Source organism: Clarias gariepinus, chromosome 10, assembly GCF_024256425.1.
Source record: "Clarias gariepinus isolate MV-2021 ecotype Netherlands chromosome 10, CGAR_prim_01v2, whole genome shotgun sequence".
Taxonomy (NCBI): domain Eukaryota; kingdom Metazoa; phylum Chordata; class Actinopteri; order Siluriformes; family Clariidae; genus Clarias; species Clarias gariepinus.
The window spans coordinates 12,236,667-12,264,145 of record NC_071109.1 but is presented as its reverse complement, the minus strand read 5'-3'; the positions used below and the strand labels follow the sequence as shown (position 1 = coordinate 12,264,145).

At 38.4% G+C, this 27,479-nt stretch overlaps 1 protein-coding gene across 2 annotated transcripts in view; it reads right to left on the bottom strand.

Moving 5' to 3' along the window:
• Positions 1–489: 489 nt before the first annotated feature.
• The window catches only part of nexmifb (neurite extension and migration factor b), a 66,646-nt gene continuing 39,656 nt past the window's right edge, over positions 490–27,479 (bottom strand). The window contains exons 1-3 of one of the 2 annotated variants that reach the window (XM_053506640.1): positions 18,928–18,998; positions 12,346–12,470; positions 490–6,437 (exon numbers count right to left, since the gene is read on the bottom strand). In XM_053506640.1, the coding sequence (XP_053362615.1) occupies positions 2,437–6,437; positions 12,346–12,421 (4,077 nt within the window). In that variant the 5' untranslated portion in view covers positions 12,422–12,470; positions 18,928–18,998 and the 3' untranslated portion in view covers positions 490–2,436. Of the gene's footprint in view, positions 6,438–12,345; positions 12,471–18,927; positions 18,999–27,479 lie in introns of those variants that run through there. The other variant, XM_053506639.1, reaches the window with a different exon arrangement.

Genomic DNA, 27,479 nt, shown 5'->3' with positions numbered 1-27,479 from the left:
CTTACTGCACATTATTTCCATTTTGATACACAAAATGCAGGCAGTAAATTTACTGTACTATACTTCAGTAATTACTAGGATAAATCTGCAATGGCAAAATATTTTAGGTTAAAGTTTGTAAATCGTTTATGGATGATAGTCACCATGTAGTTGCTGAATGCTGTCAATATTTCACCAGTTAGTGTGTTAGATATGCAATATGCAAATCGGGAAACCTTAAATAGCTCGTATACTTCAGTTGCAACTGGTCAGTTTAACTTTGCACTGGTCTAATGCTAATGTAGCTAATGAGTAGAAGAAATTTCTGATTAGTAATTACTACCACTTTTGATAAACTTTTAAATGGAAACTGCATGCCCAAGTCCTCAGGCAACTTGACCAATACAGTTGGATAAATCATTTTTATACTACAATGTCACCAAAACCTTCAGAGCCCCTAAAAGGACATGAAAAAAATAATCTGGAGTGAGAAACGTTTGGTGTGAACTTTTTTTTTTTTTTAATCAAGCCCCTTTCAGAATGTCACCACCCCCCAGTTAATAGACTATGAAACAGTTTGTTGTGACCAACATTGTTAATGCATATAGCTCATACAACTGGTACAATATAACAATAAGTTGCAGGTATCATGCATGCACTTTCTCACCATGAATCAAATTAGTGTCAATTATCTGTCTTCCTGTATGTTTCTGGAGGAGTAAGAGGAAACCTGAAAACCGCTAAACTCCATGCAGATGGTAGCCCAAGATCATGTTCAAAACCAGGACCTTGAGGCTGAGAAGCTACTGTATCACCCTTTCTCCTGAAGATTCGCAAAAAATGTCCTAAGAAATTATCTCTATGTTTAACTGACCAGTTTATTGTCGTGATAAACAATTTGCTACCTCATGATTATCTGAATAATAAGTTAACTGAATAAGTGGACTAAAAAATAAATAAATAAACATTTTCAGAATTTTGGCCTTCTGTACCAAAAACCAGTGCACAAAGCTTTCTTTAAGAGTTTGATAGCCATGTCGTTTGGAACAGAAAATATTTTAATAATTCAGTTACATGAGGTTTCTGTACATTGTAATATTCCCTAAACCTGCATTGCAGGCATGTACAAACCTATGTAAATTATGTAAATTTCTCCCAAAGTGTTACTTTTGATTTCAGCATTCATTTAAAATAACCTGAAATGGGCATTCCTATGAATTTTTGTAAAATGAATTATATAAGCATTACCATGCTAACCCTTTAATGTCAGTATGGTGTCCTTGGTTATCCAGAACAGTGTCCATATTTTCTTCTGTGCTTTTCATCGTTCCTTGCTTGACTTTATTTTCAAAGTCACGCAATGCTGAGGTAAATAGATTTTGGCAAGTCAGTGGAAAAGAAGAGGAGAGTTCAGTCTTGTTTTGGTTATGTGAGTGGCTGTGTACCACTGTCAGCTGCAGGTGCTCTACGTAATATAGGATCCCAAAAAGAAAGAGGGAAAAATCTGGAATGTTAACTCTCACAGTCTTCAAAGGGTACGGCCAAAATTCTTATGAATAGTAAATTCAACAGCCAGTTTTTATATAGCTAATAAATTTGCACAGGGTTTACATTTGGCACATTGATCTTTAGAACTCTTGTTGTCATTAAATAGTGCATTTCTGTACAGAGACACCCAAAAAAGTGAGATTCCATGGCTTAGAAATGTCCCTCTAACATAGGTTCCAGTAATACTCCTGTAAAAGCATAGTAAAAGCATAAGAATAAAATTATAATTCCATGCCATCAGTAAGAAAAAATAGGACAAAATGTTAATCTGATATGTCTTTGATACAAAATGGTCCCAATGTGTGCTATCAACGTTTTTAGGGCCTACAAAGGATGTTGCTTATCCAGGATAGTAGGATGAGCATTTTGAATTGAAAAAGTCAGGCAGTATGGGGGAGAGAGCAAGATGAGGTCATCCTGTTTTGCATACAAAATCTAATTGAGGAGCTTACTTTGCACAACAGCATTTTTTTTTTTTTAATCCAAATAACTATGTTTCAAACAAAGAAGTATAATAACACACAATTAGGATAGCAAATTTCACTTTTATAAAATGGCTCCCAAGAAGACACATTGCATTTATGAAGGTTTTTTTTTTTTTTATCTTTAGACAAAAAGAACGAAAACAACTACAAGAAAAATTGCAAAAGCATGAAGAAAATGCAGCCATGGTAGGTTAAAATCTCAATCAAGCCTCGCACAATCACTCAATAGGTAGTTTGTAAGTACATGTAGTTTCTCATGCAAGATATCTATATCTTCTTTAGAGGGCCGAAATAAGAAAGGGTGGGTCAAGGGTAATTTCCATGCATCTCCGGCTTTAAGTCAGTGCAGGTGTGCCAGGGTGTGAGGACTGAGCGGGAAATGGGGAAAAGTGAGGAACGTGCATCAGCAGCTAGTTACAAAGTATTACCTCAGTTTTTCAAATGAGGTCATCAATGCTATGTCCTTGTTTGGGTCAGCCCGCTTGCCTTTAAGGTTTTCAATCCGAGGGAATTTAGAGCTGGTTTTATGACGATACATTTTTTTGTGTGCAGGTCCATTCACGCCTGGTACCCCAAGATTAGACTTATCAAACATGTTACAGCCCAGAGTCAACTGGGGGAAGAGAGGATGAGAGGAATTGAACTTAGCTTGCGACTTTCCACATTTCCCCCCTCCTTTCTTGCCTTTTGCCCCTTCGGCAGACACGGAACCTTTTTTCTTGGGTTCAGATGAGGTTCCTGCGAGGATTTTTAGTGTCTTTAACTTTAGACTATTTACCTCTGAAGGTAAACAGATGTCTGTAGCAGGGCCCCATATCGGCTCGATAGAGGTCATCATGAAACGCTGCACTTCGGCCATCCCTGATACAATGTTAGAAAGGATGTTGGATGGCTCTTCAAACTCTCGCTGATCATCTGTGTAACTGTTGGTCTCTGACCAGCCTATTCCGGGCCAGTCCTCAGAACTGCTATCTATCAGCTGATGTGTCATGCACTTTGTGTCCCCAAGCTGGCCTTTAGTCTTTTCATCCAATAAGGCTTTTAGCTTTTTTGATGCTCGTGAATTCTGTCTTGGGGTCTTGACCTTCTCTCCCTTTGCAGGTTTTGGTTTGGTTGCTTTGCTTTTTTTAGAATTTTGTCCTGAAGTTTGTCTGTTGCTGCCTTTCTTCTTTGAGCCTTTTTTCCCATTGATCACTTCAGCACCAGTTTCATTAATTGGCTTCTTTTCCAGGCTGATATGGTTGTCATTATTAGAACTGTGCAACTGATACTGGTTATTATCTCCTCCAAATCCAGGCAGGTGTTCTTGGTGTTCTGTAATGTTGCAATTCCATTTCACCTCTTGAGTACCCTCCGATATTAGCTCAGACCCATTCTGGAGAACCTTGGAATTTCCCGATATTTTCAGCTCTCGCCATGTGACCTGTGGGGACAAGTTGGGGGTCTCAGGAGGTGAGAGCTCCGACAGTGATGCATGTCTGAATTTATCAGGAGTGAAGTTGGAGATATCAAGCAAGTCTGTTGACTCCCGCAGTGGTGTGATTGCTTCAACGTTCTGTTGAATCACCAGTTTGGGACTGCAGTGGGCCAGAAAGTTCTCATTCACATCATTCTCACCATCTTTCTCACAAGCCTTAAGACTTAAAGAGCTGTAATTGCTGGAAGTAGCTGACAGTGAGCCAACTGAATCGAAACTGATAAGCCTTCCATTGCTACTGTGCAGTGCCCCTCTTTGAAACTGTAGTTGGCCTTCCATACTGGGAACTTGACATACTTGAAAATCTGAATCAGCCGGTAGTGCCTGTTCTGGCATGTAATTTTTTTCATAAAGGATTCTGTTGTTATCCAGCTCCAACTGACTGTACCCTGAAACTGCAAGGTTTTCTGCTATTGGCAAAGACATGGTACTAGGAAAGTTGTTGGGCAAGATTGCTGTCTCAGGGACATCAGAGGGGAACTGCTGATTTGGGTCAAGCGGAGTGTGCCACATTTGGGTAAGACTGGGGCAGTTCTGAGGCGACTGTTGGAGCTCTGATTCAGAGGGTGGGGAGAGTACGCAGCTTTGCGCTAGCTGAAGAGGAGTAAATTGCTGCTCTTCCAGAGAGAGACCCAGAGATTGTTGCCTGGGGTTCTGCTGAGGAAAAAACGATCCACCAGAGCCACTCATGGAGTCTGAGGCTTCCAACAATGTCTGCAGATAGCCTCCAGGGATAACAGACATACCTGTGGCCACATCATCAGATGATGTAGCTTTGTTATAGGAGCATGTGTTAGTCATAAAAACTATTTTTTCACTGGTCTTAGCTGTTTGACTCTGAGGACTGTGTATAGCTGAGTTCGTCTCTGTTTTGTTTCCACTAATGTCTGTATTTTCTGTCGCCACACATGCTTCAGGTATGTCTGACTTGCTTTCAGTGTTCTCTTCAAATTTCTTCATTCTCTCACTTCTGATCCTTGCTTCACTTTTAAATTTCCGAATTCTAACCATTTTACTTCCTATTCTTCTCTCCTCTCTCCGTTGTGATCTGCTCTTTGGGGTAACAGTGTGGATGATGTCATCTGGGTCTAATGTACTTAAACAACTGGGGGCTGCTATTGTTAATGGTCTTGCTGTGGGAGCTGTCTCACAAGCTGAGCCAGATTCCTGCTTTAGGTCAGAGTAACAGAAGTCCTGCTTGTGGGGCGACTGCAGCACAGCTTGAATCCTCTGAATCCTAAGTCTGTTTGCTAGCTTGTGTTTCCTTTTGGGAGGGCTAGAACTAAACATGCGATTACCATTAAGGTGAAAATTGTGTTGATCGTCTGCATGCAGTCTAAGCTGTTCTTCATGCTCCCTTTGTTTCTTCTGCCAGAAATCCTTCAGAGGTGCCAGTTTTTCATATTTGCTAACTGTGTTTTCATTTAAACACACAGTTGTGACTGTTGGATCAGTTTTGCAGAGCTTTACACACATGTGTTTTTCCCCTTTAAATCTGTTGATAATAATATACTTAATTATCACGGGTGGTTCTTTCCGGGAAGATTTTCTTCTCTTTTTAGGGCACCAGTCATCATCCTCTTCCTGTCTTGGACCAGTAGATGTCTGTTCACGCTTTTCATTGTTTTTTTCACTGTCAATAGAGTCAACATCATAAAGGTAGTCATCACTGTACCTGACTTTTCTTTTTGCTCTCAAGCCATAATTTAGAGGGTTGGAAGAGCAAACATTCTTTTGTGAAAAGAAGTTTCTCTCTTTGCTCAGAAGAAAAGTGTCAATAGACCCAGTGCTAGAGCTGTCATCACTATATTCCTCTGAGTCTTCAGTTGAGTTGCTCGAATCAATGAAGAAGTTAATTTCTGGACTATAATCAGATGCTCTCTCTAAGGAGCTATTACTGCCATTTTCTTTATGTTCATTCTCTAGTGCAAGGTCTTCAGGTTTAGTTAAAAGGTCATCTGCATTCTTCTTTATCACACTACCCTCTGTTTTTGTGGAGTTTACCATGACACTGGGGAAAAAGTTAAACTGGGTTTCTTCCTGCAAGACATTCGTCTTTTCTCTCATGTTGTCCTGGAATGACTCATAGCGGATTTTCAGCGAGCACATGTCACTGCTCAGGGCAGAATCATCGTCATCGTCAAACATATAGTTATCCACATCTTCTTCTGAGAAAAGGTTTACCGAGAGCTCATTTTTTGAACACAGGTCCAGCAATTCTATTTTGCTCTCACTGATAAAGGACTCGATGTAACCCCAGTCCTGGTTTGAACTGGGGAGCAGACCATTCTCTCCATTGCATTTGTCCAGCAGAAGACCTTCAAACATGCTTCTGGATGACTGATCTGGGTCATTTTCTGTCTTATCTAAATTCTTTTTTTCTCCGGTCTGAGATTTAGGCATGGGAAAGATCAAAAGCTGGTCAGCCAGTAGCTGCTCTGAGCAATTGCCTGTTTCACCGCCGAGGCCGATACACTGCATGTTGGAGATGGAGCAAGCATCATATTCATGGTTCACGTCAGTCATTTTTAGATTAATAATAGGCTCAGTATCCAGTGCATCCTTTGTCTCAACGGCGCAGCCCAGGCAAGTACGGTTTTGCTGGATTAGGCAGTCCTCTGTCATCCCAGACATGCCAATTGGCTCCATTATGGTGAGGGATGCTTTATTACTGTCCTCTGACAGGGTCCAGGGATTTACATCCTTGGTAACACAAGCTGTGAGGGATATGGCACAGCTGCTGGACTCATCAGTAGGTTGCTCGGGTGTCTTAGTTAGAGTCAGAGGTGAGGGTGGGCTTGGGAGGCAGTACTCTCTTAATGCCAATGCTACTCTATGGCCGTCTGAACCACTTCTTTGGGCACTCAATACAGCAACCGAGGAGGACAGGGGGAAGGTGTTATCTGTAGCACCATACAACTTTAGATTACCTCTCAGGTCACATGATCCTACACAAAGACAGAAAGCATAATATCAGCACATTACAACATGGATATTAATGGCAATAATTACTTAGTTTTATTTCATTTGTATACTCAGAGTCAATTTCAACAATAAAGTCAATGCCTGAATCAAAATGAAGACTATATATATTCATTGACTATATAAATAATATCCTCCCCACTTCCCACTATGTGGTCAAAAGCATGACCCCTGATCACTATGCGGATATACGGGTCTCCCCAAAACCTGGGGAGTACACAATTATCTAAACCTTCTTTGTATGCTATAGAATTAAGATTTCTCTTGATTGAATCTAGTGGGCCAAACCTGTTCCAGCACTACAATGAGGACAAAGCGAGTTCCATAAACACAAGGTCTGCTAAGACTGTAGTGGAAGAACTTAAGTGGTATGCACCTCAAAGAAGACCTGATCTCAACCTCATGGGACACCTTTAGGATGAATGCTGACTATGTGCTAGGAATTCTTGCCTGACATCACTGCCTGACCTTACCAATGCTCCTGTGGCTGAATCAATAGACAATCTCCAAATGTCTAGAATCACAAACAGTTCCCAGTTTTCCATAAAAAAGCCATGCTTTTACTTTTATATAGTAGTGTTGGTGGTTGCCTGTTGTTTATGTTCAATATGCTCTAATTTCTTACTCCACATAACCTGGAGTAACACGCACCCATATAGGTTTCGATCCTTCCTTCCGAAACACAAATTGGCAGTAATGCGGTAGCTTTGGTAAAATAAACATGTGTTAGATAATTTGACCAGATAATAAAAGTGGTGTTTGTAAATGTGTTATTTTATGCCCCCAAAAATATAAAAAGGGTACAAGTGTAGACATGTTTTAATATTTAAAAGATTTAAATTGTTTCAAGAAGCAATATGATATAACTGTAGTGAAGTGAATACTGGGAAATACTGGTATTGGGAAGTCGAAGACATGAAATGTCATTATAAAAATCTCACAGAAAACGAAAACAATAACACTTCAGAATACAGAGAAAACCAAGACATCCAGTCCAACTTTTTTTCTGAGCTAAAGAACTAAAAGTGTTAGCCAGCAACCTTAAGTTCACCTTATCAATAAAATTTCATTTAAAAAAGGCATACTCTAGCAACCAGAGGGTTTAGCAGGAAAATACTGGCTTTCTAATACAACACTAGTCAAGGTTTAGATGCAAATAATATAAATTCAGTCCCATATGAAGAAAAAGCTTCATGTCTTTAAGCCACATTTTAACCTTGCTGAATTTGGCTATCAGGTTTGACTTGAATTCATTCTCGTCCTTGTGTGGGGCCAGCATTGCTTGATCATCAGCTTATATAATTATTAAAACATTTGGATTCTATATTACCAATTCTAGACTGTGGTTAACAGTAGCAAGATGTAAAAAAGGAAGAATTGTCAATCAATTTGTCATCCAGCACTCTTGTAATTTAATCAGTGCAACAAAGTAGAAACATATCTATGAAGTCTATAAAAAATATTTGACTCGTTAAAATATAACTGCTCATGAGCCACTTTTTTCAACATTCTCTAAAATTTGACAATGTTAAAATGGGTATAAAACTTTTTGATCTACAGCCCTTTTTATATACCGGAAAAGATTGAGGTTTTCATATCTTTCAAAAGAATATAATGTTCTAAAGACACAGTTGACAATATGAGATATAAAGAGAATAAAATTACGGCTGGTACAGTATGTAGACCTGGTAGCTCTAGTCTTCGCTTCACTACTCTTAAAACCTACGCATGGATGATGTGATGGAAATGACATGCATTAACATTTTAGAGCCTACAACTATCCTACAGTTACTATATTTTTTACAGGTTTAAAAGTAACTGGACAGGCTACCATGATTAAAAATATTGAAGGGTTTTTAATAATTAGATGCAAATACCTTCCTGTCATTTATTGCATGAAGTCTGGGATCCATTGACCTCACCAAATTATGAGTTTTGTCCCTTGAGCTGATTTGCCTTTATTGGATATAGGATGGTTATTAGGGCAAATTTCAGTTGCTGCATGTTTTCGGTACTTCTGCCTACATTTTTGTCTATAGTAAGTAAAATGAATTTTGAGTTGAGTTGAGGCTAGGTGACTGACTCAGCCCTTAAAGAATATTCTGTTTCTTCTTGTTTTGCAATACGCTTTGGGCCATTATGCATGATGAGCACAGTCTATATACAGTGTGTGTGTGTATATATATATGTTTTTTGTTTTTGTTTTTATTATTATCTACACTGACCCCGTTCTGTTGCCTCCAGCCTGATTGACATATGATATGGTATGCTTAGGAAGATGAGCCATTCCTTCTCTCCATTCTTCTCCTTCAATCATTCTGGTACAAGTTAATCCTGTATCAGGTTTTTTTTAGAAGTCCTTAAGCCAAGTCTAATCTCTTCTTGAGTGTTATCAGTAAATGGTATCTTGACATAATGAATATGTCCCATGAAGTGTCTTGATTTGACACTTTGACAATGATTCAAATAACTACTCCAGAGCATTTTTTGACAAATGTTGTAAAAGGGGTTTTCTTTACAAAGGAACGAATTGTACAGTTATTCCCTTTATTTGTCTTTGGTGGCCTTCAAGGCTTTGGGTGTTCAGAGCTCACCAGTGCAGTCCTGTTTCTTAAGAATGTATCTTTATAATAGAGCTGTTTAGTTTTATTAATCTAATGATGCTCTCCTTCACATACAGTATATCAGCACCTTTTTCGACTGCATATTGAGAGCTCCTATGAACCAACTTACAGTAGAATCTGGATAATTTTTCATAAATAACTTCAAAAAAGGCCACAACTGGCACATTAAACTGTTTAGCAGTCATATGTCAAGTTACTATGAAAACCTCACCAAATTATGAGTGCCTTGAGCTCCCTGCAATTCCTAAACAAGTTGGAAGTCTAAAATTCAGTCACACACCCACATACTATGACGTCAGGGAAGAAAAAAATCCAGTTATCAGATAACCTGGTCATTCAGTAAATTCAAGTAGTCAGCTGACTTCACCAACTGCAGATCATACCCCAGCTTGTAGAGTGAGCACAATGCATTATGGGTGCATCACTTCATGCACTTCTTTCCCTAGTTACCCAAATATGCCCATGGCTATGCAATAAAATTTATCTTGGCTCATCAGATCACATTGTTCTAAGGTGCAATCTTTATGCTTTCTAGAAAAGTAAATCCTTTTTTTCTGAGGAGCCTGACTTACATATTGGTTTTCTTATAGTCATACACACACAGCTGTTTACTCCCAATCTTGTGAGTTCTCCGTGCATTTTTTGTGTGCAAATTCTGTTACGTGCACTATTAAAAATAGCTGCTTTTGACTTTTTATGATGCAACTTCCACAAGCGTGTAACTGATCCTTGATCATGGTAAATTATAATATTTTTCTGACTATATTTCTTTCATCAACCTTTTATTTATACAGGCATAAGAAACTTTTCATTTTGGACACAAATATATATATATCCATATACTGTACATCAACTATATCAACTAAAATAATAATAATAAATAATAATAATAATGAAAGATTAATGTTATTGATTTGCAAAAGGTTGAGGTGGCTATCCAAATTTACTTGCTCTGCTGCACACTTTTCTTTATGCATATTGTTTTGTAGTCTTTTGTAGGACTTTCAACATCTGTTTGTCTCAGGAAGATTTTCCTTGACACTGTCATTTTGGATGTAAATGCAAATCTGAATTTGTTGTAAGAAAAAAGAAAAAAGGTATACAATTCAAAAGTAAACTCGAAATGAACTGAATGACTCATAATGTATTTAATATTAAATGTGCCTTAAGATGAAACTACAACAATGTACAGTAGGAAGAAAACTGTATATTAAATGAATGGAGGTGACCTTCCATGTCATAGGCGAATGCTGTGTCAAATAATACAAAGACCATACTGCTTTTAGTCCTTGATCACTTTTCACTGTGTAAATGTAACATAGACGGTGCCACACAGCTCTCAAACATCTGTGAGCAATCCTCATAGAAAATGTTCCCTTTGTCCCTATAAATCAATAGGATCTACAGGCAAAAACTCTTGTGCTTTGAATGCCAGTAGATGTAAGTTACGGGAATCCACCCTTTTGTTCATTCACAGTGGACTAAAACCATTTTTTTCTTTGCACTTTCAGGTCATGGAATGTACTCCTCTTTAGTTTGTTAGACAATGGAATGCACTCCATGCTTGCGACAATTCTTTATCTAATGTACTGTAGCAGTTTTACTTCTTATGTGTTGGAATCGGCTTTGCATGTTCATCCAGAATCCTCAGCTGTTCCAACAGCTGATTGCTCCTCTTTCTGCCAAGCTGTGGAGCAGAGTATCACAGGGAGTTGACAGAAGCTCACTAATTGGTTCTGACACTGAAGGGTGAGAGGGAAGTAGCATCACATATTTCTGTTCGCTCTTAAATATCCGAAGTTCATAAGAGTGTACATAAAAAACACTAACAGGTTTTTAAGTCATTATTTTTGATTCTCTGCATATCAGTGTATGTTCTATAACTGTGCAGAAATATATATATTTTTTGGACAGCTATACAGCAGCATATGGGGTTGTCCTGGCTTCTGGCAATAGGTTACAATGTCCTGAGCCTTCCATTGCCAACACTGTTTATGCTAGACACACTGCAAGGTGAGCAAACTAAACCTTGTTTCAATGTTAGGATTTTAAGAGGTTCGAATGAAATATCCTGTCTACTGCCACAAAAATAAACATGGTTGGTTTATTAAACTGGTCTGGACCAAAGCTGGTGGTAGCATCCCCAGACATTTGCAATTTGTAGTCGGTCTCCAATCCCCAGTCCAGGTTTGATTTCTGCCAGATAGCTCTGTGAATAAATGACCACATGCCTGCCTGTTATGAATTGGCAGGATGAAGGTCCTGGCTTGTATGCTTTTTATTCAGAGAAGCAAGTTTCCCTTCCATTGATTTGAGAAGAGCCAAAAATGAAGCATGTCAAGACAACTGACAGGCTCTGAAAGCTTTATACTACGAGTATAACCAACAGAACCAACCCCGTCTACCTTTTTTGAAATATGTACAAATGTGAAGACATTCCGAGGATCTCAGCAGGAAGTCTAAAGCTGGTATAAATTAAAATATCATGCTGACAATTTTCCAATAACTTTGCGCCACAGAAATAAAGTAAAGGGAGAGTGAAGTAAGATTTTTTCTCTTGACGTTTCCAGTGTATTGCGGGTTCGCTCGTCTGACGCTACATAACACCAAAGCACTTAAATTCCAGGGGTAGAGGAAACAAAATATATGTGAGCAAGCAACTGCCGCCATTTGTTAAAGCAGCTGTCAGCGTGGTCCTTAATGGCCTCTGGCATTTGTGAATGGTGGAGAAAGATCAATTTCTCTGCACCATATTTTGGTAATGAGCAACGAGTAACTGCAGAATGGTCCATTGCTGTTCCTCTGGAAAAAAGGCTCTGATCCAGAGTTCAATAGTGGTGTTATTCACTTGGTCCGAGAGAGGACTTGCTACAGTACTCATCTTTGTGACTATGACAATGGCGTTGGCTCAGCTCTTATGTTCAAATCCCTCAGCTAGAATCGAGTATAGGGCAGTTCATGATAAACTAAAGCTTGACAGACTTATATAAATGGTCTACAGAAGCTACCTGGACTGAAGCATGTCATGTCATTTAGGGGCAGTGGTAGCTCAGAGGGCTAAGGCACTGAGTTACTCATCAGAAGATATGCGGAAGAATTCCACTGTGCTGTAATGTATATGTGACGAATAAAGACTTAACTTAAAAGGCACCAAGCTAAGATTAGAGTCGAATGATAATGGGGTCAGAAGTGAAGTGAAGAACAGTACCAGATATTAGATTCTAATCAGAGTTACATGTTTTTGACTTACCAGACTGGTCTAATGCACTGGTCTGCACTGAATTCAAAGTCGGCACATGGAGACCTGTCTCCTTTAGGACATCCATCAGTGTGAGAGAGTGTCACTCTGCTTGTGCATCATCTCCACTGTCCCACCTGAAGAAAGCAACAAACAGGACTTGATATAATTGTCTTAGTGAGCATGTCCCTTGGCTATAGTGACAGCTGCATCTATATGAGATATTGCTTAAAGAGAGTTTACTTCTCAGTATGCTGACCTATGCAGTGATTTAACTTGTTTGAGTGTCAAGAACCCGAGCCGTTCGCAGGACATTAACTTAAATTTTTAAACAGCTGCATCGTCCACCGTCACCAAGGTAACACAACACAACATGTTCCACTCAATTTTAAGTCAACATTGTAGTTTTTAACCCCAGGAGACTTGTTATGTAAATATAGATTTCAATTTATTATAAATAAAGTAGCCGGACACATTCGCTTCCTAATGTGTGGAATTAACCTGCACTAAAGGCTCATGTAAACCACGGAGCTGAATTTCATTTACACTAAGTGAAAGCAAAATGAGATTTCCAAGTAGCCGTTATATATAAAAAGAGATAGTAAAAAGGTAAGGTTAAAAAGGAGACGAAGAGATTGTCCTTATAGAAAAATGAACGTGAGCAGAAGTTTATGAGTGGAGAAGTCAGCCACAGGGCTGAAATAATACAGTTTGCACTGTGCATTGTGTGTGCTGTCAGCGAAGGCTGCCGAAAGCAGCGGAGAGCAAGAGAGGCCCTCTGCAGTCGTGCAGTCATGCACACAATGTATTAAATGTCAGTTGAGGGATGTTGATTGCATGAAATAGCATCCCTCTGGCTTTTGCATTCAGCTGAAGAATAAACCAACATCCAACAATGTGCCCGTGCCCCCAGCACAGGAAATCCTTCCATAATTGGCTTTGCGTTAAGCTAGCCTGTCACTCAACGTTTTTCTTAACGCGCTGTTTATTTAACCTTTACTTAACTAGGATAGCCAATTAAGAACAAACTCATTTAAATAAATTAGTTATAAAACCACTGCCTTGCCCTTACTGCGGCAACCTTTTGCGATGGGCAAATTGCTACTAATTTATCAGACATGAATTTCACTGCAGTTATAAATGCCAAATCGTTTTCAAAGGGTTTGTCTGGGGCAAAACATATCTGCAAGGTGATTCAGCTTGATAATAAACCATGACATGAAATAGACTCTTTTCTATACAACCAAAGTTGAATATAGCAAAAGTCAATTGTGGGACCTTATTTTCATCTCCAGGTAGAACAATAGATAAGACACGTGTGGGCTCGAGCTTGCAATTCCTCGGCACACAAGAGTCTCACCGGGTCAGTGAGTAATTACCATGTTGCGCGTGCTAAGCCTCGTCTTTGGGCGGAAAGTCAATTAAGCTGTTTTACATTTGTATTGCTACTAGAGAGGAAGTATACACTTCACTAGGAGAGACAAAGGCACAGCAGAGAAATACAACCCAGTTGAGTTCTTGACATACAGAACATGAATGATGTCCATTTTGATATCATGAATCACAGAGATCAAAGATTGGCACATCAAGACACTTTTTTTGTTCTAAGTGGCATGCACGAATACCAACATCCATATTGTATTGTGTGACCAAAAGCTATTATATTATATGTTGTCTTTCTAATAACTAAATGAAATTAGTCTAACGGCATTTACGCATATACAAGGCTGATCCATGCACGATGCAATACACGCTGTCCACAAATTGCTATTTCAATTCTAAACATCCCAATCCTGACCTGTAATAACTAAACATAAAGTAATAAACTAAACGTGCAGGAGAGCATGCCTTAAATGCAAAGCTAACAGGCCCATGAAACTCACTAAGCCCTTCACTTCCACATCCATAATTACCATCTTGGCTTCTTGTTCATTCATAGCTTTGCTCATGTGATGAATAGTGTTCGAGTGTCTGTGTCATTACTCATATACACATCTAAAGAAGCACCAGCAGAGATGCAGCATTAGAGCGAGCAAGGAAGAAAAGATTACTGATCTCTAAGTGAGGTCATACAAAACATAAATCACACAGATTGTGCTACATATGTAGTCGCCATTAAAGATGTATGAAATATACACAATAGGTATACAGTATATCCCCACATACACAAGCTTATCATTATGAAGTGAAATACACTTACTCCATATATATTTGGTGTGAAGAAAAGCTTTTCTACCTGGCTTATTACTGCAGTGAGGTTTAAGTGTCAAAATAAAACAAGTGAATGGTTGTTGTGGGAACTTGTGATACAACATATGTCTTACTTTTGCAGCTCTAAATAATGCAAATCTGCAAATCTCACCATAAATCCAGGTTTATCTGCCTGTTGTGACCTTGTGGGGATATTTGGTCGGTTAGCGCTGTGGCCTCGCACCTTCAGTGTCGAGGGTTCAATTCCCATATCGGGTATGTACGTGGACAGGGATTGACCCCCTGTCCAAGGTGTACCCCGCCTTATGTCCCAATTGTCCTGGGAGAAACTTCAGGCCCCCTGCGACCCTTCAGGTCTAGAAGATGAATCAATGATGAAAAAACTACAGGTCTACTTTAAAAAGAAGACATATTGAAATTAGCAAAGCCTTGATACCAGTAATACCTAGGTCCTGACAAAAATGTGTATGTGAATATAAAGCTGTAATTCAAGAAGTGGGTATGTTTTAGTATTTTTGTCCACTTTCCTTAGGTTTCTTTGGCGTGTCATGTAGTCTTTGGTTATACCTTTAAATAAAAAAAAAGCTTTTTTTTGAGCTTTGGGGATTGGACAGGGGCCCTATGTCAAATTAATTCAAAAAGTTATGGATTTGGTTATTTCTTCCTAGTCAGGATCCTTTTGAAGCTAAGAAGCAAGCGGGTAACAGCTTGTGCCAGTCTGCTGCCATGACCCGTCATATGGTCAATCTGACCCTCTACAATGCCTGCTGAGAACCTTGATTCATCAAATACTCCTACTGCTGACCTAAACGCCATGGTCTTTGCTTCTCGACCCTCACCAGCATCTGATCCAACCCATGCAAAGAAACCTGAGGAATACACAATAGAGCTCGAAGACCTATTGCTAAGTTGCTATTTCCTCTGATCTCCTTATACTATTATTGCCGTCATCATATGAATTTTTAATTTTTATTTAAAAAATCCCTAAAAACAGTTGTTCTGATTATGTCCAAGCTCCACTGACTGATTACAAGTCACTTCGTATGTAGGCGTATGATAAAACGGAACATAAGACAACACATGTAATAATTATTTTGTATACAATGAAGAATCTCATTACAAATGACATATTACAAAATTACAAATTATAACAAATTATTCTGTAAGCATCATTCACAAAGGCATGGAGTAAATAGAGGGCCTTTATATATATTTTTTTTTATTATAATTTTTTAGGGTAAGTAAATAACCTTAAACATTGCCAAAATGTCAAGTTAAATTATTATTATTATTATTATTTTTTATTTTTTTAAAGATTAAAAATTATGAAGGTAAGCTGACAAGCACACAATGTCCTCGTGGTTTTCTGTTTATTTTTAGGATTGAAGGTACTTTGGGGCATTAAGCTCCAGCAAAATGTCACCAAGAAAAATGCAAGCAGAATATCTCCTGAGCTTCACTGCTGCTTCTCATCAGCCTGTAAATTAGAGTCATAGTCTTAGTTTTAGGTGTGTGGTGATACGTGCATAACTAACGCAAACTCCAAACGGCAACACAACATGTATTAACAATGCAATGAAAATGCAACATTACACATGAAAGGTGGTTCCTCTGCCCTACTGGCAGTTCCTAAACTGTTGAATAAATATTACTGTATTTTATATAATGTAAATATTATTAATACATTTTTTTATTTAAAAAAATGTATGAATTTAAAATTATTTTACGTTTACAAATTCTACAACAACAATGTAAAATGATTAATCTAAATTTACACAAAAAGTAAAAAACAAGTATGTGTATGCCAAAGGTATGCGGACACCTCACCGTGAGCTTGTTGAACATCCCGTTACAGATTTAATCCCCCTTTGCTTTTGTAATAACCCTCGACTTTTTTGCAAGGGCTTTCCATTAACTTTTTGAGCACAGCTACAGGGATTTGCCCATTCAGCCACGAAAGCCGTATTGAGGACATTTATGTCGGATGAGGCGGCCTACGGTGCAGTCTCCATTCCAGTCTATCACAAAGATGTTCTGAGGTCAGGGCTCTGTGTAGGCTATTCAAGTTCTTCCACTCCAACCTTGACAAACCACATCTTTGCGGACCTTACTTTGTGTACAAGGCCAACTGTCATGCTGGAATAGGTTTTGGTCCCTTAATTCCAGTGAAGTTATACCATTATTATGTGCATCCACCTTTGTAGCAACAATTTGGGCAATTCCACCATACAGATGTGATGCTCAGATGTCCACAAACTTTTGGCCATATATGGCATGCTATAAAAGGGATGTCATAAAATACAGCGTCTTGGCTGGCACTGGCTCTACAGAGGCCCTAATCTGGCCCACTAAATAAATGTAGAATTTGCAATCTAAATTAAAATCTTCTTGTGGACCTTATTTGAATTACAGTTTTAATATTTATAGAGCTTGTCGTTGTCCACTAGAGGGCAAAAAAGAGCATAATTTCTATTGCAAACAGAAAATTTGACTTTGTAATCATCACTCTTTTTTAAAAGAACTAAATTATTAATTATATGGATGAGATGTTATTCCGATTCAAGGTTGACGTACACTTACAAGTTACAAGTCACTTTGTTTACAGTCCCCTCTGAAAATGCCAAAGGTGACAATGACAGCAGGGCCAGTTCTTGAATTTTGTACACTAAAGATATTTGGATTTAAGATCACATGATTAATATGAGATGATAGATCAACATTCTATCTAGATTTACATCTAGATGTATTAAACAACTTAGAACATGAAACCTTTTTGAACCCCCTCCCATTAATACTGGAACATGTAATGCAAATATCACATACATCTCAATATGTAGGCTTGGGAAATACCCAGGGTTTGGCCTGAAATAAGTGCATTTGTTGAATAGCAACAGAGATTTCTATGGAAGAAAAACAAGCCATTTTAAATGTAAAAAAAAAAGAAAGTGGAAAATTGATCGATCAGAGCCACTGCACATACTATACATTGGAGATAGCCAATTTAACAATTTAGAGTGTCCTGAAATACAGTAGAAAGACACCACTGGTAGAGTAACAACCAACGACATCAAACAGAGTGGCGAAGAAAACTTTGTGACAGCTGTGAAGACAAGTTAAAAAAAAAAACTCACATCACTAACATCCTCCACAGGGCAGTGGTGAAGGCATCATATGTTTAAAGGCAAAGCAAAAAACAAAAGGTACTGTAGCATTATGGCTTGAGCATGCATGAGCAGGCTCATTATTTTCGAGCAGGTGATGATGGAACTTATAATGGTAGCACCAGAAAAAAATTCATGGGTCTACAGTAGAACAATGTCAGTCAATGTACAGAGAATGCTTCCAGTCTAATGCAGCGAGACAACGACCCAGAACACACAGTGCTGACACAACAAGGAACGGTATCAGAGGAGAAAGTGGAGGGTTTGAAACTTGCCAAGTCAATCACCAGAACTTAACTTAATGCATCATACATTTCACCTTCTAATGAGAAGACCGAAAGGAAAAAGTTACAACCCATTAAACACCATAAAAAAATGTATTATACTGGTTTGGTGATGTTAGTGGGTTGGCAGATTGATTGATTATTACAAGCAAGTGATACACAAACAAATATAGTCATTAATTGAATTTAATTGAATTTCTAAAGTAATTTTAACATATCTGACCCTATACTTTTACTCACCTGAATATGGGTGATGTCGCACTAACAGCACCATATTCTATGTTGTTCAGGAAATGGCCAATAGCCACGTATAATGTGTTGGAGATATAAGAAAGCATAAGGCTGTTCCTGGTTCCTCTAAGTTTCAGAGATTCAAGGTAATGTAAATATACAATCACATGAAGTTTTATTGAAGTATATAATGAATTATTTAAACCTTGGATGGATGGAGGTATTTGAAGACATCAATATCACAGAAGTGTACTACAGCATCAAAGCATGCATGGAAACAAAAACCACCCACTAGTGTGGGGTCGATAATACTTCACTAACTGTATATCTTAAGACTCCTAAGTATTATTTACTGATATTTTTACTTTATTGTAGTGTTATATTTAACGATTTGGCAACATTTGGCAATAAATTGGGTCTCAAATGGTCAAATTTGCTGAATATATATTTTTAATTTTCTTTTTCTTATCTTAAAAAAGAAGATTTTAAGAAAAGATTCCTTTTCTTACAAAAATGACACGCTGGTTGATCAAGAGTTAGCAGGCTAACTAGAGTTGAACTGCCGTGGCACGATGTGCATTTGGACACTTAGTTGCTTAAAGCTGAGTTACAGCTAAATAAACACGCAAATGAACATCTGCTTAATTTGTTATGTAAAGCCAGCCAGTCAAACAAGTTAAAGCATTATCCAGATTGTGTTTACAGACCTGAACAGGAGCAATGTGGATAAATGTGGGTCCAGCTCCATCCCATTCACCAGCAATAAATTACTCCAAGCACTGGAATAGCACTGCCGGTGTTTATTCTGTTTAGACTGCTTGATTTCCTCAGGAGAGATACCTGGCTGCACTGGGAGCCTGCTGATTTGAGACTGAGACAGGGGCAGTGTCTACAAAATGACTGACAGTCATCTCATCCATAAGTGTAAACAAGTCTCCTGGACCATAGCACATAGTTCTTTACTCAGCCATGTAATGCACTCAGGCTGGGGACGCGGCATAAGACTTCTCTTTTTTGTGCTACATTTCTCACATGATATTTAAATTAATTAAACATTATGAAATTACTATTTCACCTTTAAACTGATCACTTATACTTGTAAAGCTAAAATTAGTGAAATGATGGAGCTGAAGTCATTCGACAAGGAACAACTGTGACATGAACGGAGTATGACATCACAGTACCCCAGCGGGGGAAAAAAAAACACTTTAGTGTGTTACAAATATATCGACAGTAATATACAAATATATCGATAGTACATGGAAATATACTAACAAAAAGTTGTACCATTAGTTAGTATATAAAAAGTATACTAACATCATGCTTTTACCAAATTTTGGAATTTTAAACTTAAAACATACTTCAAAACAATTGTATTATAGTACACTTTCCAAAAATATATTAATGGAAAATAAACTTTAGGTAAAAGGTTGGTCTAATTTTTAAAGCACACTTATTTAAACTTTGTATTTCAATTTATTTTTGGTATATAAAAAAAAAATATATATGCTCAAAATAATAATTTTAACAAATGTACAGAAAGTACATTAGAATAAAAATTTTAATATACGGTACTCTCAGTATATTATTAGTTAAATTTAAATGTACTTATTCATATTTACTTATTTATGCTTATATTTAGTGCACTACTCTCTCGTGCTTGCGCGCTTTTAGACTCGTTTTTGCACGCTGAATCTTTCTCTCTCGCGCTTGCTCTCAAACTCGTTTTTGCGCACTGAACACCCCTTTGCCTGTTCAAGATAATTTATGTTTTCACTCTCTCTCTCTTATGCGCGCTCACTATCATAAAGTTACACAACTATTCCAGCCAACCATAGACTGGCCTGTTTTTAGTCTCTGTGTAACAGTTAGAATCAACAGAGCAGGTTTAAACTAATACTGTACCTGTAGAGTCCTAATACTAATGTCTGTCTTGGTTTAAATTTAGTTTGTGTGTTTGTAAGACAACCTGATGTTTTGTTGAACACAAATAAACTACTGTATAGGACTGTTTTTTGTAACATTGTGCAAATTAAATCTGTTGAACTCGTGAATAAAATCTGCCTCATACTGATGCTATGCTTTTCAAAAACATGTTATAGTGTAGAAAATACATTTAGCATTTATAAATTATCCTAAACACCCTTAGTGTACTGTTAATACATTTGCAATACTGTATTATAAAAGACTGTGTGTACTATATTATATAATAAAGTATATTTGTATTAACCACAAAGTGTACTTTTTTAGCACTTTTAGATGGCCAGATGTATAACAGCTACTGCAGCAACAAGAATATACTCATCGTATATTAATCATGTATTTGTAACACAGTAAAAACAGCTGTAATGTACTTATAATACAATAAATATATACTTAAATTGTATTAATTACTGTCAGGTATGTACGTTAGTACACACACAGGCATATACTTTAAGTGTACTAAGTATACTTAAAGTTGTTCCACTTTAGCACACAATAGTATACTTAATACACTTCAAATTGTGCTTTTGTACAATTTAATTATATACACTTAGTACAAAATTTAATGTTCCATTGTATACACTTAAGTATGCTTTGGCATGCTAGGATTTAATATACTTAGCATACTTTTTTTTTTTTTTTACTTGGGTATGCATCACCTCACAGTCACTAATGGAGAAAAGTAACAGACTCAACATTCAGGCACCAACTGTGACAGAGAATCGCCACCTCACACACACTCTTCTATGATGTAACAGTATAGGGTCTGTGTATATAATTCTGCGTGTAAGAGACTGCAGTCAGCAACATGTAAGACAGGGAAGTGCATCATCTGCTGGACATCGCAGGGACACTGATGGTATAATAATACCGCTCTTTACTTATACGAAGGTCTGATCACTTGAATCTGGGTTACTTGATATTTGATTTGATTGCTTAGTGCTCATTACCAGAGAAAAGTTATGTGATGATTGTTGTTTAAGCGTTTGCATAAAAAAATGTTTTCACAAAAAATTTAATATGATGTGGATTGTGCATTACATATTTCCTAAAGGGTTAATGGAATAGTATGTGTTAAGCTTAGTTAAACCATTTTGTTTATCGGAAAAAGTGATGTACCCTTTTTCTGGTTTATCATTTAAAGTTATCGACCACTTAGTTGAATCTACTTTGAACAATTGTTGTGTTACTTGCAAAGCTGTCAGACACAAGAATTAAAACGTTGTTCCAGAGTTGATCCTCATGTCCCCTGAGGGGGACATTTTTAGATCTTTTTTTTTTGAGAGTAAAAGTCAGAAAGTCACTCCTTCTCACTCACTCACTCAATCACTCACTCACTCAACATCTGTATTACTAAATCCTGTATAGGATAGGTCTGGAGCCTATCCAGGGAGACTTTATGAGCATGAGGTGGGCCAATCCATGGCAGAGCACACAAATACTGTACACTCAGACAGTCATACACACACTACTTGCAATTTGGGAACGCCAGTTCAATTCAATTCATGTCAATTTTATTTGTATAGCGCTTCAAACAATGGTCATTGTCACAAAGCAGGTTTACAGAATCATAAGAAAATTATGGAAATGTGTATGAAATGTGAGAAAACACCATGGATAATTCAGAATGATTAGATTGTCCCTGACGAGCAAGCCGACGGCAACAGGAAGAAACCTTGAGAGGAACCACACTCAACAGGGAACCCATCCTCATTTTGGTGATAACGGATAGCAGGACTTGTTTTTCAGTCATATTTTGTTTCACGCTGTTGGAAGTTTAATATAACAGATGATGTGTTAATATGGAGTCCAGTTTGTTATAAGATAAGCCTCAGGTATCAAACTGTAAGAAATTCCATTCTTGAACTGAGCAATTAACCTAATCTGCATGTCTTTGAACTGTGGGACAACCCAGAGGAAACCCGCCAAGCACTGGGAGAACATGAAAACTCCATACACGCAGATCAAACTCACTCAGACCCTGGAGGTGTAAGGCGACAGCGCTAACAACTAAGCCACCGCGTCGTCTAACTTACTTCTGTACAGGGTCCTGGGAGCCCTGGAGCCTCTCCCAGGGGACTCAGGGCATGAGGCAGTGTACACGCATCGCAGGACAATCCATGGTATGACACACAAGCGCACACTCATACACTATGGGAAACATTAAAATGCCAGTTAGCCTACCCTGCGTGTCTTTGGACTGTGGGAGGAAACCCACCGAGCCTGGGATGAGCATGCAAACTCCACACACACAGAACTGAACGAGAGAATCGAACCGTTGACCCTTGAGATGTGAGACCACAGAGATAACCACTACGGCACCATGCCACCTACAATAAAGTCCTCTTATAAAATCTCCGGTCTATTTTTTCCTCATACAGCCAATCAACATCAGCCAATCAGCTATAATCAAATAATTAAATGGGCTCCATTTAGCATTCTCATTCATCCATTACAGTTTAGCATTCAAGTTCATTAGTGCAGGAAAAAGAATTATGGCTTGTCATGTTCTTTGACTTGTCTCATGCTACACAACAGATTCTGCTACAGAACAGTATATAATGTTCTGTCCGTTGTCCATCTAGAATGCATGAACCTTACCTAGTCTGTAAAAACATGCTGAGGTAAATGCGCTTAATTTATAAACTTCAATTACCTATAATGAATTAACTTACCCTGTTTTGTTTGCTAATCCCAGTAACTAAAAATAGCTTAATAAATATCGGTTATTACCATGATATTTAACTTTTTTATTAATAATTCATTAATTTCTTAGCCAACTACACAGCATTAGTCAAATATAGAGATGGTTTCCACATTAAAATATCACTAATTAAGTTTTATTTACAAGTGTATTGGTGTAAGGCCACAGGGCTAACCACTACGCTACTGTGTCATGATAAAATGTAAGCATTCATTAGGCTATCAAGATCCAAAGAAGATAAGCGAAAAGAAGTAAGCAGAAGGAACAAACTATACATTTCAATAATACCGTGACAGTAGAAAACCCCAACCCCGAAGGACAGATCACTTGAATCTCACCTACACACTTGCAGTTTAGTAATATGGAGTTTCTGCATACGTCTTTACCAATGTGAACGTCTCTTTTTGTTACTATTTATATAACTGTACTTACTATACTTGCTATAGTTACTAAGGATATTGGAATTGATTATGATTAAATAACTGCAAATCAAGCACTTTCGTGTTAAAATGAATGAATTATCCATCATCCAGCTAGGAACCTCTGTAGTCAAACTAGGGAGTGTAGGGGCCAGTGGTGAGCATTGTATTTATTCCCATTTTGTACAACTGTGGTAGGACAACATTCCGGTCAACATTCACACACTACCGGCAATTTGGGACTGGCAATTAGCCAAATCTGTATGTTTTAGGACTGTGGGAGGAAACCAGAGAACCCATGGAGAACACACCAAGCACAGGGAGAACATGCAAACTCCACGCACACAGACCAGACACGGGAATAAAACCCAGGACCCGGATGTGCAAGCCGACAGTGCTAACCACCAAGCCACCGTGCATGTCCAACTTTAAATATATACTAAAGGTTATCCTGACGCCTGCATGCTACCATTACCTGTGCATGGAGTTCATGCTGCTCCAATATTTCGGCAGCTCTTACTTTTGCCTGTTTCATGTGCCATCGCTGTAGATGCCCTGCAGTATGATCCGGAGTTACAGCAGCCCCGAGCTTGGCCTGACATAGCACAGAAAAGATGCTGCCCACTGTTACAGTCGGTGAGGAACGCCAGTGACACGCTCGCAGTACGGCATAAAGTTGATAACGCCTGTGACACGCAAATGCAAACAGAATTTCTGTTTTATATAAATAAATTATTTAAAGGTTTATATACAGTGTATGCCTATCAGCTAATGGTTGTGTACTGCATACAATCATGCAGACGAAGGTCAGGAGGTTAATATTCAATTTAGGTGAACAGCCAACATCAAAATGGGTAAAAGAGTGATCACTGTGACTTCTTGTTGCCAAATGGGCTGTTTTGAGGTTTTTAGAAACTGTTGATAGAATTTTTGTTTGTTTTTGTTGATAAGGTCAGGGGAGATTTGCCAATACTGTTTTGCGCCAACAGGAAGTCCAGTGGTAACACACAGGGTTCGAATCTTTTTAGACGCTTTCCTTCTTACTCATTCTCTATACCACGTATCCTGTTCAGGATCTCAGGAGGCCTGGATCCTATCCCAGGACTTGGGTTAATAGGGTGACATCCCATTGCAGGACACACAAGAACACACACATTATGAGGAATTTGGAAATGCCAATTAACCTAGTCTGAATGTTTTAGGACTGTGGGAGGAAACCCAGAGTACCCGGAAAAAACCCACCAAGCACAGGGACAACATGCAAACTCCACATACAAAGACCCAAGGAGAGAATCTAACCCTAGATCCTGGAGGATCCCCGCCTTTACTTAAACTACTTTTAATAAAGGGTAATGGATATTTTTTCCTTTATCGTTTAAAGGGATATTACACGTGCAGTATAAGAAAATATGGGATGACTCTCCTGGCTTTGTGACTTAGGGTATAATACGCATTGTACAGTACAAGACTGTCCTGTATTATGGACAGGTGGCTGCACTAGTAGCACAATTAACCAGTCATGACTACAGCAGTAATCAGAAATGCACAATACATCAAATCTTGAAGCAGATGGACTACAACAGCAGATCACCTCAGGTTCCACACCTGTCAGACCACAGAAATTTGATGGTACTGTGGGCATAGACTCACTGAAACTGGAGTGTCAAAAATTGGGGGAAAAAAAATATATTGCCAGGTCTTCCCAATCTTGTTATCCGGCTTCTGTGAGTCTTCGCCTGGCACATTTTGTTCTGCAGTCACTCACTTTAATTATCCAGATATCTGGCAGACTTTTACATGGACTGTGAATCACAGCTTCAGGGTTTGAACTTGTAAACTAGTTCTTGTCTTTAATGTAACAGAAATTCACCATGTCACATATTTAATATGCAACGAGTAAAGGGGGATCGTTCAGACAGGGCGTCCACCACACCTTCTAATGCAGAAAAGAAACAAATTGACATGCTTATGTTGCGATAAGTGAAGATAGTTGAATTTAAAAGAAGAGGTTCAGCAGTTGCTTTGCCATTTTATGTAACTTCACACTTTTGAAAAAGAAATCCTTCTGGCAGCCAAGCTAGACTCTGCACCAGCCCAGCACGCTAATCAACCTTAATTTAAGTTTAATTTGATTTGTTGGTGTTAAAAAAATGAATCTTTTTTATGAGTGTCTGTCATGGTTAATATGACTAACATAGTTCTACAGCAGCATCAGTGAGGCTACATTGTCTGCAGGGTGGACGGTCTTTGGGGAAATGCTAACTGTGGACAGAAGGCGATAGCGCCCACTGACGCAATCTCACCCGACTGGGTGCCTTTTCTTGGAAACGGTGTTGCTGTTAGTGACAGTAATGTGTCATCCTACGACTATTTACACTTTTTAAAGATCAGATCCATAATGAGGCGGTTTTAAGACAAATGCATATCTTTAACTACAGTGTACAAAAGTAACCCCTTCCTATCCCTTCACGTCTCTCCTGTTTTATTCTAGTAATGCCAATGAAAGGATTCTGCACTTAAGAGTAAATTGCTAAAATGATAAAAAAAAAAAAAAAAAGGTAAGGTATGTGCTGTGCTAGTTACACCTAACCAGTGATGCATCAGGCCAGCACGAGCACTAACAAAAGAAACTATTTTCTTTTACCTTTATCACTCACGATCGTTTAAAGAATAGGTATTAGGCTTCTTTTACAAGAAAAATAAATCTGCAGTCAAAGGCAGATCCAGATTTAATGTGGGTTACTACTATAGAAAGGCAGTGGAACCTAATAGAAGTGGTTTAGAGTTGACAAAAATGAGTTGTGTCATGTAGAAGATAGTACTTGAAACATAATAGACTATTATACGCAGGCTCTTTAAGCCACAAATTTGAGCTGTGACTGAATTCATCTTTGTACTCAACATGTCAATCCCATTTTTACAATCAGCACGGGTTGTCAAGTGAAAAGCGTTGAGAGCCTTCAGCCTTTTCTGTAGTGTTAACACACTAAGGAATGCAATTTGAAACTACGCCATCATGCCATGCAAGCTTTGTAAAGGCAGCCTTAAAATTTTATGTTTCTCCAAAAAAATGCCATACTCCCTGATCTAGTCAAATTCTCAACACATTGGAGGCAGCCATCTGGGTCAGAGGTAATCTTCTAAAAGTCAGTCTGTTGACATTTAATATGCTGTTTGTTGCATGTCAGGAAGGCATCTAGAGAAGCGGAAAAATCAACTCGGAAAAGGATGATTTGTGAGTCGTAATATATATATAAAAAAAAAAAAAGAGAGACAGAGAGAGAAAAAAAGGGAAGGGATTCTATCCATCCTCTAGCCTTGGCCTGTAAAATTGTGTTGTGCTGCATATTTGTCTGTGTGTTGAAGCCAAGAGGATGGGGAAGGGTTGAGTTTCACCATCTGTTCTTATCTGCCTCTCATTATCCCCACTGTTGACATTCACTCGTTAATTGATGGGTAGCTTGGAGAGGCTCTCCTTGTACTGTGACAGGGATCCTAGGAAAAGGCGTGTGTATATGAGTAGCAGTAGTAAGCTGTCTTATTGTTTGCTTTTCCAAAAGGTCAAGAAAGAGAAGGCGAATAACCTTACCCTCTCACGGGTACGTATGTGGCCTTGTCACTAAGGCGCTTCCCTGTGTTTCGCCGGTTTAAACCAGTCATCTACAGTTTTGGCATTTCTGTCTTGTCGTTAACGTTTAAATAGTCCTGGATCGGTGAAGAGAGAACAGGACGTAAATGCATTGTCAGGGAGGAAAACAATACGCGCTATATACTGTACGCGCACGAGAGCCTAATACTCCCTCCTAATTCTTCCGCTGACTCGTTTCTCTGTTTCCAACAAAGGCTTCACCTTTGACAGATGACAATACTGATAAAACGATGTTGTGAGGGTGGGTTTTGACAAGCCATGCAACGCAAGAAGAAAGGAGGCAGAGAAGCAGTGGCAGGCGCTAACAATAGCTTTCAGAATCGAGCCGTTCTTTCTTTATGCAGAGGCAGCAGTGCGACAAATAACCACCCTCCATGCACGTGAGCCGGTCAAAACAGAACAGCCATCCCTACGGAGAAGATCACACAACCTTATTTGCTGCTAAATTTACTGAACCTCAAGGAGCGTTTCAATAACACGTCTGTCTTTTGTTATATGACTGTA